This window comes from Lithobates pipiens, unplaced genomic scaffold (genome assembly GCF_037356315.1).
Source record: "Lithobates pipiens isolate NorthernLeopardFrog02 unplaced genomic scaffold, aLitPip1_a1.2 Scaffold_18, whole genome shotgun sequence".
NCBI lineage: Eukaryota > Metazoa > Chordata > Amphibia > Anura > Ranidae > Lithobates > Lithobates pipiens.
This window is the reverse complement of record NW_027507758.1, coordinates 588,761,576-588,777,651: the sequence shown is the minus strand read 5'-3', so window position 1 is coordinate 588,777,651 and position 16,076 is coordinate 588,761,576. Positions and strand designations below refer to the sequence as shown.

Genomic DNA, 16,076 nt, shown 5'->3' with positions numbered 1-16,076 from the left:
TTCTGTTTTCCAAGGGTGTCCCTGTTGCCCCTTCATCCAGTGTGAGGACATTCTAATACAGGAGGTTTGTTACTGGCCCGATCACCAGGTGGGAACAAGCCTAAATAATCAAAACAAATGCAGCCATCACATTCGCATTCAGGTGCTGCAGGAGGAAAACATAGGTGATCCACACCTCCTAGAGCCAAGTGCCAGAGCAAGTTCTACCACTTGGCTCCACTAATGTGCCTCATATGGAGGCGCTAGCGTGGTCCCTGACCATACCTGCCCCTCATCTCTTCGCAGCTATTGCATCTTTCTGTGGCAGCTGGCATTTCTCTCCTTGCCGGCTGCCTGTGTAAGCACTTCATGCAGATCGGACTGAAGCCGCCTCTTCCATGGCTCTGATGTTTTATGTACACAGGACAGGAGAAGGAAGGGGGGCAAGATCACTCAGAAGATAGAGGGGAGTTATCGGCAGGTAACACAGTTTCATGCTGACAGGAGTGATTTTATGAAGGGAGGGGGTAAGAGGACATGTACTAGAGGGTGCCTTGGGAGAGAGAGGACTTTGCTTGAATGGGGCATTGGATTTTAAGTCTGACCCCCCACTCCTAACCCCCCCCAACACAAGCTCCCTCCCCTTCCAAATCAGCCTCTAGCACATGTCCTCTTAACCCCCTTCCCCCTCAAATAAAAGAGATTCTGGCTGCCATCATGACATTTGGGACCCCGGCCACCCCACAAGAAATGCAAGGCAATTGTCCTGGGTGCCCACACAAGACACCTACTGACACATCCTCTGCCCTACTGACACATCCACTACCCTACCAACACCATCCTCACACTACCCTACTGACACCAACCTCTGCCTTACTGACACATCCACTACCCTACTGACACCAACCTCTGCCTTACTGACACATCTGCTGCCCTACCAACACCAACCTCTGCCGCACTGACACCAACCTCTGCCGCACTGACACCAACCTCTGCCGCACTGACACCATCCACTGCCCCACTGACACTGTCTTCTGTCATACGGACACTGTTCACACACCATCCACTGCCCTGCTGACTAACAATGTCCACTTTTAAGGTAGGCTCATATTTATCATATTTTCACAATGACATTTGTTTTATTATATTTTTTTCTTACTGTTTGGTTAGGCATTGCTAGTTAATTTCTTTAAAAAAAAAAGGCTGACAAACTCCGGTGATCTTTGATCTCTTTCATGTTGTTCAGGTGGATTGCCACCTCTGATAATTTGCCTTCCCCTGCTTTAGCCACTTGGAGTATCTTGGCATTTGTTGGACGCAGCGGGTGGTAATGGCGGGGCCCCAGGTCAAACTACGCCTCTGATTCATATGTGTCGGAGCTAAACATCCAGTGTTCATGGGGCCTAAGCTTGCAGACTTAAAGTGTAATAAAAAAAAAATATTGCCCAATCCTAAAAAATGCAATGCAATACTCCCCCTATCTATGTCACGTGCAGTAAGTCTTGTCTGTTACTAAATGCTGCTACTTTTCAGGGTAGATTGATGCTGACCAAGTGTCATGGACCCTCCTTCTGGGGGTACATCACATAGCTGCCCTGGATTCACAGAAGAAGGCTGAAGAGAATGGGGGCATGTAGCACCTTTCTCTGCATCATTAAAATATAACAAAAGGTACAACTTTTTATAGTTTTGGATAGAGAGGTGAGAAATTGGAACCAGTGTCAAGTTTTTATTAATACAAAATGCATAACTACTCTCTGTGTGACCACTTAAAAAAATAATTAACTATACATAAAAAATCTCATGTGACCATTCAATTCATAAATCTGATTATTATTATTATTATTATTATTATAAAAGATTTGTATCGCCCCAACAGTTTACGCAGTGCTTTACAATATAACAGGGGACCGTACAATTACAACACTGGTCAATACAGAAGCAATAGGAGGGCCCTGGTCATGAAGCCTTCAATCTAAAGGGAGGGGAAGGTGGTACAAAAGGTAATGGTTGTGGAGATGATCTGAAGGAGGTGACCCAAATACATTTTTGAGGTGGGCTAGGCTTCCCTGAATAAATTAGTTTTCACTGGTCTAAAGGCGAACAGGGTAGGAGCTCACCAGACATACTGGGAGAGGACGATTTAGGCGATATCTGCAGGTGAGGTTGGTGATGTAGCTGGGGGCGATGTTGTGGATGGCCATGTATGTTGTGGTTAGCATTTAGAATTTTATACGATGGAGTAAAGGAACCCAGTGAAGGGATTGCATGTGTAAGGGTAGGCCAGTGAGGAGAGAGTTGCAGTAGTCAAGGCGGGAAATAACCAAGGAGTGAATACGTTGTTTTTTGGTGCTGTTAGTCAGGAAGGGGTGAATTCTGAAAATGTTGCAGAGGTTAAGGTGGCAAGATTTAGCCAGTGATTGGATGTAGGGTGTGTAGGAGAGGTCAGAGTATAGGATTACTTGGTGTGTATGGCGGGACCAATGGTTGTGCCATTAATCTCAATGGTAAAATCACGAGGGGGATCAGGAGGAGGAAATATTAAAAGCTCAGTTTGAGCGAGGGGTTTGACATTCATACTGATATGTTACCCAGTAAATTTGTCATATGTAAGGAGACCAAGGGGGTAGGTTAAGGAGTGGGAGAGATAGATCTGGGTGTCTTTAGCGTAGAGGTGGTATTGGATACCATGGGCTGTTATCAACTGGTATCAAAAATATAATGTGCAAAAGTAAAAATTAATCAATAACTGTACATAAATATATAAATGAGAGATTTAAAACCCTCATGTGACATATAATTTATACATTATAGATTTAATATCAAACATTTCATGTGCAAAAATAATATAGAATGACTGAAATGTCCAGAATTCATCCAAAGTGCAATTTAGCAATAAAAATTGTTATGCCGCGTATACATGAACGGACTTTCTGGCAGACTAGGTCCGACGGGATCAGTCCGTCGGACAATCCGATTGTGTGTGGGCTAACCAGATCGTTTTTCAAAAAAAATAATCAGACGGACCTAGAAATAGAACATTTCAAATCTATCTGACGGAATCCATTCCGACTGACTAAAAATCCTTCGTCTGTGTGCTAGTCCGACAGACAAAATACGGCGCAAGGGCAGCTATTGGCTACTGGCTATTGAACTTCCTTGTTTAGTCCTGTTTACTTCATCACGTTCAAAATGAGCGGACTTTCGAATGGAGTTAGTCCGCTCGTGTGTGGCCAAGTCCGTTCATTCAGAAAGTCAGTCAGAACTCCGCCAAAAGTCAGTCGGGAAGACCGTTGGATCTAGTCTGCCGGAAAGTCCAGTTGTGCGTACGTGGCATTAGCTGTAAGTTCAAGAAAAAGTGCTGGGTTCACATTAGTACATCTCCAAAGTCACAAAATTTCCAGTGCAACTTTAGAGTGTGATTTTGATGCAACTTTCATCCGGCTTTACACTAAATGGATCTAAGTCGCATCAAAAGTCGCACCAGAGTAGTGCAGTCACCTTTTCACTTTACCCGAGATAACAAGCAATTGAGCTGCAAGTTTGAAAATTACTTTCCAAGCTGTTTCTAGACTTTCTGGGCTTCACAATTTTGTTGCACAATTGTAGCAAGTGCGCATTGCATGACTCAACTTTCTTTGCAAACATTCTGCAAGTCTGCTGCAAGTTCTGATTCAGTTGTGTTGTGCAATAATCATACCACCACAGGGGTCACTGTGGCTGAATTTTCATGCTGTAGACTTGCAGAGCTCTTGTTGTAGACTCACCACTGCAACTTTGCTCTTCCTAGAGACCTGCCATGCAAATTTGCTATAAATTGGAAAAGTGTCAACTAAAACTTGTGCTTCAAGATGTTCTGCAAGTGTACAACTTGAAAATGTGCAGTAAGTTAACAAGACATACAATTCAACACTGCCACAAATTTGTGGCAAGTTATACTTGCTATCTGGGAAGATGCACTGATTTGAACTGGTGCCATTGAAAAGAATGGCTTTAAAGTCCAGCATTGCATGACAAACCACACAAGTGTGACTGGAGCCCAAGTTCCAATGTGCTACCAAATCTTCTCTGTGATCAAACTGCACCACTTGGCCTCTCCCAAGTACTGCCTAGAAGCAGATGCAAAACATAATAATAATAATAATAATAAATGTGTCCCACTCACAGCGGCATGTCAACTATTCCAGTACACACATTCCTCTCAAGCCTGACAAAGATCCTCTTCAGCTATGCACAAGTTAATCCTTCTTCCTCTAATAGTCCAGTGCCATCCGCCTCTCTCATGCAGACATCCGGACAGAAAAGATAAGTGCTGATTAATATTAAGGGTTTAAAACCCTTAACATTTATTCAGCCATTCATATAAAATACACTTACAATAGGCGAGTGTCAGCCCAACACTAAAGAATCTGCACTCAAACACTATTAGCACTGTTGGCTCTGGCCGTGTCTCGGAGCCACGAGCGGACAGGCTATGCAGGGTGATGTCACATTCTAGACCTCACCTTACGTGTTTCGACTTCAACGCATGAGGAGTGTGTGTACTGGAACAATTAGACATGTCGCTTTGAGTGTGACACATTTATTATTTGAACGGTTATTTTGTTTTGCATCTTCATGGGTCATGCTGAGTACTTGGAGTGCTCAGGGAAGGGTCAGATGGTGCTGTGTCATCACAAAGAAGATTTATTTGCACATTGAAACTTATTCTTTTTTTTTTGCACCCCAGCACTTTTTCTTAAATTTACAGCTAACACACAGTGTTTGTGCTTTTATTTATTGCCACAATACACTTTGGATGAACTCTGGACATTTTCCTGGACTCACTCTACAGTATATTGATGATTTTTGCACATTTTTTTTTTTTTATATATTAGATCTATTGTATATAAAGTAGATGTAGATGAGGGTTTTAGATCATTCATTTATATATTTATGTACAATTATTGATTAATTTTTACTTTTGTATGTCACAAGAGTTTTTTTTTTTTGTTTTTTTTTGTATAGTTATTTATTTAAAGCGGTAGTAAACCCGCACATTTTTTTTTTTAAACCTGCAAAGCAAAAGGCATAATGAGCTAGTATGCACCGCATACTAGCTCATTATGAAATACTTACCTTAGAACGAGGCCCCGACATCTGGCCCGATCCATGCCGAGGGAGCTGACATGCTCCCTCTGCGTTTCTTCCGGGTATCGCGGCTCCGGCGCTGTGAGTGGCCGGAGCCGCGATATCGTCACTCCCGCGCATGCGCGCGGGAGATTTCAGTCCGGCCGCTCGGCCGCTGCCGGAATTTGACGGCGAGAAACCCCTTGTGCGCATGCGCCGCTGCAGTCAGCGGGCATACCGAGGGGAATATCTCCTAAACCGTACAGGTTTAGGAGATATTTTTTTTACCTACAGGTAAGCCTTATTATAGGCTTTCCTGTAGGTAAAAGTTAAAAATGTGGGTATACAACCACTTTAAGTCGTCACCCAGAGCACAATTACACATTTTGTAGCTTTTAGGCAATTTGTCTTTTAGTAAACTGCAGCTGATATTCTGGTGGTTGATTAGGTTCTCCAGTTAGGCACAAATCCTCTTTTTTTGTATGTTTTTGAGGTTTTTATTCTTGTCTGTGCCCCCATTAGGGAGATTCACCCTCTTTTTTTCCCCCTGTTTACTATTACAAGAATGAAAGTGAAAGAAAATCCCAAATTACGGGTTGTCCCCAGAACAGGGACAGAGAAGAAATCTTCCAATGGGGACAACCATGGATTTCCCCACTCTGGAGGAATTTCCTCCATCTTGTTTTAGCTATGGGACAGAAAGCAAAAGAAAATTTCCTGAATTGGACATTCATAGTGAAAGAAAAAAAATCTGACAAGGCTTATGACTCTACCTTTTTCCATAATAAAAAAGAGCCTTGCCTTTAATTCTACTTTAAAGACCCACCAAGGTATTTTAAAGACCCACCAATAGGTTTTCCTTTAGTTCTACATTAAAGACCCACCAATGTCTTTTAAAGACCCATCAAGGGGTTTGCATTTAGTTCTACTGTAAAGACCTACAGAGGTATTTTAAATACCCATCAAATAGATTGCCTTTAGTTCTACTTTAAAGAATCACCAAGTTCTTTTACAGACCCACTAATGGGTGGACTTGTCCGGTCATGCGGCAGTTCTGAGTTGAGATCTTTAAAAAGGCATCAACTTTACTAAATCAAAATCTGGAAAATGATCCAGGAATCTCTCTACTGAACCATTGAACTCCTGATTCTAGTAGAGCTCAGACAAAATTATTACAGCAACTAATTATAGCCTCTAAGCAAACCATAGCAAAGGGCCTGGAGGACCAGAACACTTTGTACGCTTGAAACAAAAATAGGATGACCCAAGCAGGGGCGTAACTAGAAATCACAGGGCCCCATAGCAAAATGTTGTATGGGGCCCTCCCCCCCCCACAAAAAAAAGATGATAGTCTCCCCCTCCTTTCCTACCTCCTGTTCAGACTCCAGAGCCTCCTCATGTGCTGAAAACGATGTCCCTTCACAGGCGCTCTCAAGCGTTCTGCCTGGCCCACTCTGCTCTCTGCTCCTGCTGTATGCGGCTGCGTGTGTCAGGACATGGCAGGACTCGCGGGGCCTGGGAGGCTTAACAGTAAACTTACATTCCTCATCCTCACCGGGCCCCGGGAGGGTGGGGGGTACCTAGAGCATTTGGCACCCAGGGCAGATCCTATATCTGGCACCCCCCCACTTTAAAATGTAAAAACAACCCCCTGTGCCCCCGCATACCTCTGCATCCCCCAATATCTCTTTGTCACTACTTTGTACCCCCTCGCCAAAACTGGACCCCTTTACATTACACAGCCCCCCTGCACCTCTGGACCCCTTTACATCAAATAACCCCCTGCACCACTGGACCACTTTACATTACACAACCTGCTACACCACTGGGCCTCTTTACATTACCCAACCCCCTGCACCACTGGACCCCTTTACATTACACAGCCCCCTGCACTTCTGGACCTGTTACATTACACAACCCCCTGCACCCCTTTACATTACAGAACCCCTGCACCTCTAGACCCCTTTACATTACACAACTCCCTGAACATCTGGACCCCTTTACATTACACAGCACCCTGCACCTCTGGACCCCTTTACATTACACAGCACCCTGTACCTCTGGACCCCTTTACATTACACAGCACCCTGCACCTCTGGACCCCTTTACATTACACAGCACCCTGCACCTCTGGACCCCTTTACATTACACAGCATCTATGGACCCCTTTATATTACTCAGCACCCTGCAGCCTTTGAGTTCACATTGCTGTCCTGGAGTTTTTCGCAATTCTGGGGTACACGCAGTTTTTTCTGCATTTTATCCCCATTTTTAGCTGCATTCCCACAGACTTCTATTAGTTTGTGTAATGTTACTGTGTTTTCTGAAAGCACACCAAAGTTGCAGTATAGAGGACATTTGGTGCGCTTTCAGAAAATGTTGTCAAAATGTGTAATCTAATAGAAGTCTGTGGGACTGTAGTGGAAATGGAGTTAAATGCGGGAAAAATCTGTATACACCATCACTGCAACTGAACCACAGTGCATCAGTGTGAATCAACTTGAGTCCTGGTTCACATATATGCAATGCAGGAATCAGCGCGATTCTAGTGCGGACTCCTGCATTGCATGTCGCTTTCTGGAGGTTCACACTGCCCTTTGCAAGCTGCTACGGGGGTCAATGTAAAGTTACTCACATCCCCATATCAGTTTGCATATCACAGTGCGAACTGTGAAATGGTGCAGGCATGGGATCGCATAGGTGTGAACACCCATGCGATCCGATTCCAGTGCAGACCAAAAAAGGGTCCTGCACCATTTTGGAGAGAATGCAATGCGATTTCAGCCATACAGTTTGTATGGCTAAACTTGCATTGCACAGACATTGCATGTGATTTGCACAGCAATGTGGTGCGAATCACATGCAATGTCTGTGATTGCACTAGTGAAAAACATGGCTAAAGGAACATGATGTGGCCATCTATTAGTATCGGCTGGTTAAAAGAAAATGCTTTGGATAGAGTTAATGAAAGATTCTGCTGAAGGACAACAGAGGAAAGAGGGGGAGAGAAAGATTTGGGAGAGAGAGGGCAGAGTCTGGACACAGTGACAGTGCTGCAAACTCACTTGGATGTTCCCAGGATGTTCACACACGCTTCTGCAGCTGTCGGCTACTTTTGTAAATGCTCCCGCCCCCACATTCCTTTCAGACACAGCACACGGGCTGCACGGAGCTTGGATGGACACAGGGGGAAGAGGGAGGGAGCAGAGCCGATGCAGCCTCTTCCATTTCTGTGGAGGGGGTGGGGGGAGTTGTACTCGCTGGGCTGTTAGAACGTAATGCACAGCATTGTGTCAAGTACAGCCGACATCCCTATATTTATGCCTGATGGTTCAGTCCACCTGAGCTGGGATCTCCCTGCACACATTGCCACTGCTGCTACCAAGCCTGCCCGTTGTGACTGTTTCATACGCCGTCTGACATCCCTGCAGCGTGTGCCACCCAGTGCGGACCACCCCGCACTCCCAGTTAGTATGCCACTTGCGGGCCCCACTCAGCTGCGGGCCCCATAGCGCCTGCATGGGTCGCTATGGCGGTAGTTCCGCCACTGGACCCAAGCCATGATTCATAGTAAAAACAAAGATGGTATTCTAGACACAATCCTTAAACACCGCAAAGTTTGGCAGCCATGGGTTGACCACTTTTTACCACCTGGCTTTGACTCCTCTCTTCTTGAGCCTTGATACCTTGGAATATGTTGAGGCTGTTGCAAAGAAATGTGGTCCTGTTTGAGTGTCTGACCTCCTCCTTTTCTTCCCTTTTTTATTTTTTTCCCCTTTTCCTCTTCTATTTCCTCTCTCTTTTCTCTTCTTTTCCATGATTTCTTGAAGTATGTTGTTAGGGGGTTTTCCCCTGTGACTCATTTAATCCATATGTATCTGATTATCCCTCTTGCATTATATTTCCAACTACATGTTTGTATGTAACGCATGTAATGATGAAAAAAAAACACTTATATTAGTCCTTAAAGCGGTTCTCCACCCTAAAGTGGAAGTTCCGCTCATCTGATCCCTCCCCCCCTCCGGTGCCACAATCGGCACCTTTCAGGGGGGAGGGGGTGCAGTTACCTGGATAATCCAGGTATCTGCTCCCACTTCCGGGACAGACCGCCGCAGATGCCCCCCCCCCCCCCATTATGTTCTAGGAAACACACAGTTCCCATGACACAGCGGGGACCAGCAGAGACGCGCAGCGCGCATGCGCAGTAGGTAACAGGGCAGTGAAGCCGCAACGCTTCACTTCCCAATTCCCTGACAGAGGATGGCGGAGGGGGCAGGAGAGAGACGAGCGATCACTCGTCATCTGCCGCCGACATCGCTGGACCCTGGGACAGGTAATTGTCAATTTATTAAAAGTCAGCAGCTGCAATATTTGTAGCTGCTGGCTTTTAATATTTTTTTCAAAGGTGCAGAATCGCTTTAAAACAAATCTGTGCTGAGTCAGAGCAATAAATACATGTACCTTTCTTTCACTCCCCTGCCACTCTGTTCAGCTCCGCAAATATGTTGTGACAGTGTTATTAAAGTGACAACCATTGCAACCCTTCCTTACTCTACTAAAAAGTGACCCCCCTGTCACTGAGAACAATCAGAGACACAGTACCCATGACTAGTGTATAACATATATGCATCATGCTGCAACCTTTCCTACTCCTCTTAACCTTCCTTATTAAATAAAAGCCATACCACGTTTTGGAGTAAAATAGGCCATAGCAGCCATTAACTTTATTAACAAAATGGTATATCAAAATAGAAATCTCTTTTAAATAACATAAACCAACAATGTAAACAAATAACACCCAACATTCCTAACGACTCTCAACTCCTAGTGTTGGACTTTGCAGATCCACCAATCATCAACCATCTTTAACCAAAAATGGACACTGTCGTCCCTCTGATGTGGGTTACTAGGCCTCAAGCTGACATGCTTACTCAAAGACGCTCACTTACTGCAATGTCCCCATCCCAATTTCCAGCTAACCTTAGTTAACTGGGTTACCACCCTCAGGACCCGTACCACCACCAGGTCCTGACTCTGCATTCCGAACTCTTTTCTTTTACCCGCAAAGACCAAACACCAGCCACTGCCATGACAATGCCACTCTTGACCTGGAATAAACAAAAACAAGCACACAACACACAAGGAAAGGGACAACCTGCACTACTAATCCAATATTAGCGAGGGAGGGCGGGAACTTTCCTGGCGTTCTGCTGCCTCGTGGAGGGAGGGGTTTCCCTTCCTTAACTTAAACCCCTCCCTGCCTTAACTTTCCACCTATCCCTGACCTTATAACATACACAATCCCTTCTCCAATGACTGTAATGTTACCACAGTCATGCCAACCCTCTGCCTATGTGTTGTGTTAACCCTCTCGGCGCCAGGCTTCTCTTTCTATTCAGTACAATGTCTACAGTATTACTGAGTTTATGTAATCTCAAATCCAGTCTCTGGTCCATATTGGTGGAACAAGATCACTCAGGCCACCTCTAATCTATACAGGAGCACATTCCAAGACCACCCCTAATCTTCACCAAAACCATTCCTGTAAACATATTGTACAGGTAACTCCTCAAAGCCTTATTGCAAACCACCAAGTTTTTATTAAGCCTTCTGATAAATAGTATAAAGACTAAAAGTCACAAATTCCACGTTCTGGTCTACAGGTCCAGCAGATCATGACTGCTCAAGACAAAAAAAAAAGTTTTGACTGGAGCTGAACTTTAAAGCCTATCTAAATGTAAACCCCTCCCAACCCTGCTAAAATACTCCTTTTGACTCACCTGAGACCACTGTCATGTGACCATCCATGGTCACCCACCACTAGACAGTCAGTGGGAAGTGTTCATGTCATGCAAGCAGTTAGGTGGATGACATGAAGAAGAACCCTCCCACTCCGAAGTGATGAAAAGAGAATACTTGGTCAAGTGACCAAGGACTTAGGCAAGTAGAGAGGCATTTTAATATATTTTTTAAAGCTAGTGGTTTGATTGGAGGAAGGTGGGGGATTAAAGGATAATGGATGGATGGGGTTCCCATAAATCAGCTTTATTGTTCTTATTCTACATGTTTCCATTCAACAGGTGAAGATGTAACAAACGCTGAGCTATATGAAGACATTCACATCATCGACACCCATGAGTCTGCACCTCAATCAAACCATAGACCCTCAGAAAGCAATAGAGGCCGCAGAGCCTATAGGCCTCGGACATCTGATAGAACTTCCCCTGAAAAATCCATTGCAAGGGAGAGAAGCACCATAGATTCATCGGGGAACATCACCTTAATGACTGAGACCATCTACAAATGTAACAAGTGTGACAAGACTTTCTACACCCGTTCGGGCTATCGCAAGCACCAGAAAAACCATGCTGAGGATGACAGGAACATCTGCTCTGAGTGTGGCCAAGCCTTCGAAGACCGGACTAGTTTCAATCTACACAAGGAGGTCCACTTGAAGGACAAACCCTGGGCTTGCACTGTATGCAAAAAACGCTTCAGGCTACAGTCACACCTGGCAAAACATGAGAGGACCCACACAGGACAAAGACCTTATATCTGTAAGGTGTGCGGGAACTCCTTTAGTCAAAGCTCCAACCTTGCCACCCATATGAAGACCCACTTTGCAGGAAAGTCTTACGTGCCCACAGATAGTGGCCAGTCATTTAGTTCTGATACTCAGGTGGTTTCAAATTGGACGGTAAAAACTGAGGGGAGGGTTTTTACTTGTTCAGAATGCGGGAAAGAATTCAGAAGAAATGCCCACTTGGCTTCTCACCAAAGAATCCACTCAGGAGAGAGGCCTTATTCCTGCTCTCATTGTGACAAGTCCTTCAGGAGCAAGTCCAACCTCATCTTACATCAGAGAGTTCATACGGGGGATCAGCCATATGATTGTGTCCAATGTGACAGGAGGTTCAGCAGTGGCTCCAGTTGCCCCAGACACGAGAAGAGGCATTCAGGGCGAAAATCCTTTCCATGTGGAGGCTGTGGCCTAGACTTTAGCAGTTGTGACAGTTATACCAACCACTCATGTGTTCTCATTAGTTAAATTGTTCCCAGTATGTGTGGGCTTCCAGACCAGGATATTATAGTGCTTCTCAAGCCAAAACATTTTTTTCTAGAGTTTTTGGTGGAGTAGGAAGAGGTTGAAATCCCTCTCCATTTATTTGTTGCCATCTTTGTCTCACTGGAGCAGGAGTCCCCATTAGATTAACCTTCATCTCCCTGTTTTGGTGACAACTCCTACATTTTGTATCTCTAGCCATTTTCTGCCTCTATGGCAGTTGGTCACCAGGACAAATGTAAAGGGTTAATCTACTGAGTGAAGACACAGACAGCAATCCAAACTAGACACGGTCTCTAACCCTTCCCTAGTCTAATAAAAACAAAAGAAAAACAAAGTTTTGACTCTATATACTCCTTAACACAATCCCATTGTTTGAAGAGGACCCATTACTTGCCTAACAGCAGGAGTAATTTCTTTCTAGTATGCTGCCATCAAAAGTTTTATGACTCTCCTTTCCCATGCTTGTTCAGTAGTAGAGTTTAAGAGGAACCTATAACATGTTTAGTGTATTCTAAATATAAACATGAAAGCAGTTAGCTTAAAGTGTTGGTTCAGCCAAAACCTTTTTAATTGTTTTTGGATATAGCGGAGAAGGATTTGTATTGGTCTTTTTCATCGCTCCTTAAAGGGGTTGTAAACCCTAGTTTTTTTTTTTAAATAACAAACATGTCATACTTCCTTCCACTGTGCAGTTCATTTTGTGTTAGAGTGGCTCTGGTTCTCCTCTTCTGGGGTCCCTCAGCGGCGCTGGTGGCTCCTTCCCTCACACGAGTGTCTGCGTTGGAGAAGCACTCTCCTTGGTGGACACCCATGCCGGCGTGTTTGCGACTCCCGCATCTGTGTCCATTCACACAGAATGCAGGACTTTGGCCCCACCCCTGGCGGTGTGTCATTGGATTTGATTGATAGCAACGCACCCATTGGCTCCCACTGTTGTCAATCTATCCAATCAGGACATGAGACACCAGCTACAGATGGTGTGCTCTTTCCCAGCCGGACTATGACAGCGTGCAGGTAAGTAAAACGGGGGGCTGAAGCACTACAGAAGGTTTTTCACCTTAGTGCATAGAATGCATTAGGGTGAAAAACCATGAAGGTTTACAACCCCTTTAAGAGAGATTTACCTTCATTTCCTGTCCTGTTGATAATGCTTTCACTAAACAGGGGGACCGCAGAAGTGCCAACGTGTTCTAGCCATTCCCCGCTTAGAAAAAAAATACATTTTAAAATCTGTCTGTGTTACTTTGGTAATTTTCCATCACTTCCAGTCTGGTAAAATCTTTTTTTCCAGGAAATTAGATGGGGGGGATGGGGTAAATCTCTCTAACAAAGCCCCGCATAGCAGAAAAACACAAAAGATGTTCTAATCCTTCTCCACTCTACGAGGTGTGACCATTTAATTTCTGGAATGTACTGTAAAAAAAATGTTTGTGCAGGATCATTGTCATGGTGGAAAATCCACGTGTCACGCTAGAGTTCCAGTCTTTTCCTCTGAACAGTTTCCAGTAACCTTTTCATAATTTCCAAGTGACAATGAAGTAACAATGTTGGTTGACCATTGTACTATGTTTTTTGAACTAGTAGTGAGCTATTGCCCTTGCAATCCAAAAAAGAAAAAACACACCAGCATGAGCATACAAAGGTTTGCACTCTGTCCAGATTTGCATCTATCATTTGATTTTTTGGCTGCCCACTTTTTGCATCATCTTGGACATCTTCCTGGCCCTCCTTAAACTGCCTATGCCAGTGATGGCGAACCTTGGCACCCCAGATGTTTTGGAACTACATTTCCCATGATGCTCCACTACACTGCAGAGTGTATGAGCATTATGGGAAATGTAGTTCCAAAACATCTGGGGTGCCAAGGTTTGCCATCACTGGCCTATGCCATTCAGAAACACTTGATTTCTGCATGGAATGTTCACCACAAGCTTGTTGAAACATATCTAAAGTTTCATTTGCAGGTTTGTCAATTTTCACCCAAAATGTTATGTTAATCTGCTGTTCCAATTTCCTGTCACTCATTTTCGGCCAAGACTGCAACACATACACATTTTTATTTTATTTATTCTATCACTCCGTAAACACCGAGTAAACTGGTCTGCCACCCAGGTGAGTGCAAGTTAAAGCATGTCAGAACACGCATGAGTGTGAATGGATGTGAGACTCACCACCATAGTACTATGCCACGGGCATTTCGGCAAATAAATTGTCGCACCAATAAAACGAAAAAAAGGTAAATATTTTCATTATCAGTAAAGTAAGAGAGTTTTAGAATCTGTCAGGCTTTTTTATGCTATGTGTAGAAATATTGGGGAAATATCTCTTAATTTCCCATCCTAGTGAAAATATTGTCACCAAACAGGTACACAAAAGGAATTAAAACACTTTTCATCCTTGGAGTGCGTCTGTCTACTTTTAAGTGCTGTCCATGTGCCTACTGGGAAGATTTTGTTCCTTAATTTTCTTAATTTTTTCTGTTCACTGAAGGACACAGCTGGATCTTCAGATCCTAAAATATGGGTTAGTATACTTTTATGTATCCCTTTGCCCCTGGGAGGTGCGTGTTCCCTACGTCAGCCAATAACCAAACCCTCCCCTCTCTTTCCCACACATGGCACTTTGCGCCGCTCTGCTTGTTAGCTTCCCAGAGACTTTCCTTCAAGGGGTGCGGACCACTGGATGGCCTTAATTGCTGTACATGACCAGGTGCCTTGGCCATGCTTTTCCATGGTCTATTGGATTGTCTTTCCTGGGCCATGCCATTCTCCAGGGGGTTAAGTATGTTGTGCTACCTACAAGGCCTCCACTACAGCTGTGGGATCTGATTCTGATTGTGTTGGCCCTGTAACATCCTTCTTTCGAAAATATTTACAAATTCCCTCCATTGACCCTATTGCGAAGGCAGTTTCCTGGTGGTTATCACTTGGTGTGGAAGGTCTCTCAATTAGTGGCTTCTTCTTGTAAGCAATTTTTTTCTGGTGCTGCACTCGGCAGTGCTGGATTTAGGCATTGGGAGGCCCAAGGCACTTCAAGTTCAGGGACCTCTCCGCTCAACATAGAACTGAAATTATATTACAGGATTCCAGAAACAAAAAAAAAAAACAATGGTTGAGAGTCAACTTCACTGCTACACTAGATGCATGACACGTAGAGAAGGAAGGTCCTCTACTCTGCTGATTTCGTCCAGCACTCTGCTATGTCATTGTGACCAAATTCAGAACCAGGGCCATGCCTGTCCCGAATTTGACCAATCTCATCATTTTGGGTAAAGCTAGCAAACAAAGTTTTACCCTATTTGAGATTGTGGAGTGTCGGGATTTTCCCCTTGACCCAATCGGGGTAAAGAGAGGTAGTAAGCTTCTCTCTCATGTTTGTCACTGGTCATTAACTTCACTCCCACATGTTGGAGTCGGGGCTACTATTGCCTGACATTTTTTCCAACATTTTTCAAACTTTTCTTAAACCCTTGTCTCACCCACTTGTCTCTTGTACACAAAGCAATACATTCTTCAACAGAGTCATGTTAAAACAAACATCTCAAATACTAAAATATTATGAGAATAAATTGTAAAATTATAAGTTCTGTTGTAAAACATCTGCCAGAAGACTTCACCCCTTTAGTTGCCTCTGAAGTCAGGCTTACCTGTTAAAGTGGTACTCCTGCTTTAATTGTCCATTCTGCCAAAGGTTGTGTCAGTTTCTCACTTGAATGAGGTTATCCTTCGTGTCTTCTACATCCCACACTTTCTCCTCTTCAGGAAGTAGCACTTCATTTTTAGATGTGGTTCAGGTAGTATGAGTTTGCTTATCTTCTACCATTTTCTATTCGGAAGACCTGACCTGTGTAATACAAACCGGGGCAAGGGGATACCTGAAAGTAAACCAGTGCATACATTAGGATCTGAAGCTCTGGCTGTGT

At 44.1% G+C, this 16,076-nt stretch overlaps 1 protein-coding gene across 10 annotated transcripts in view; it reads left to right on the top strand.

The window, feature by feature from the left end:
- The window catches only part of LOC143989134 (uncharacterized), a 383,321-nt gene extending 368,768 nt beyond the window's left edge, over positions 1–14,553 (top strand). For all 10 annotated transcript variants that reach the window (XM_077489158.1, XM_077489160.1, XM_077489162.1 and 7 more), the window contains one exon: positions 11,169–14,553. In XM_077489158.1, coding sequence (XP_077345284.1) covers positions 11,169–12,136 — 968 coding nt within the window. In that variant the 3' untranslated portion in view covers positions 12,137–14,553. The remainder of the gene's footprint in view (positions 1–11,168) is intronic.
- Positions 14,554–16,076: the final 1,523 nt, after the last annotated feature.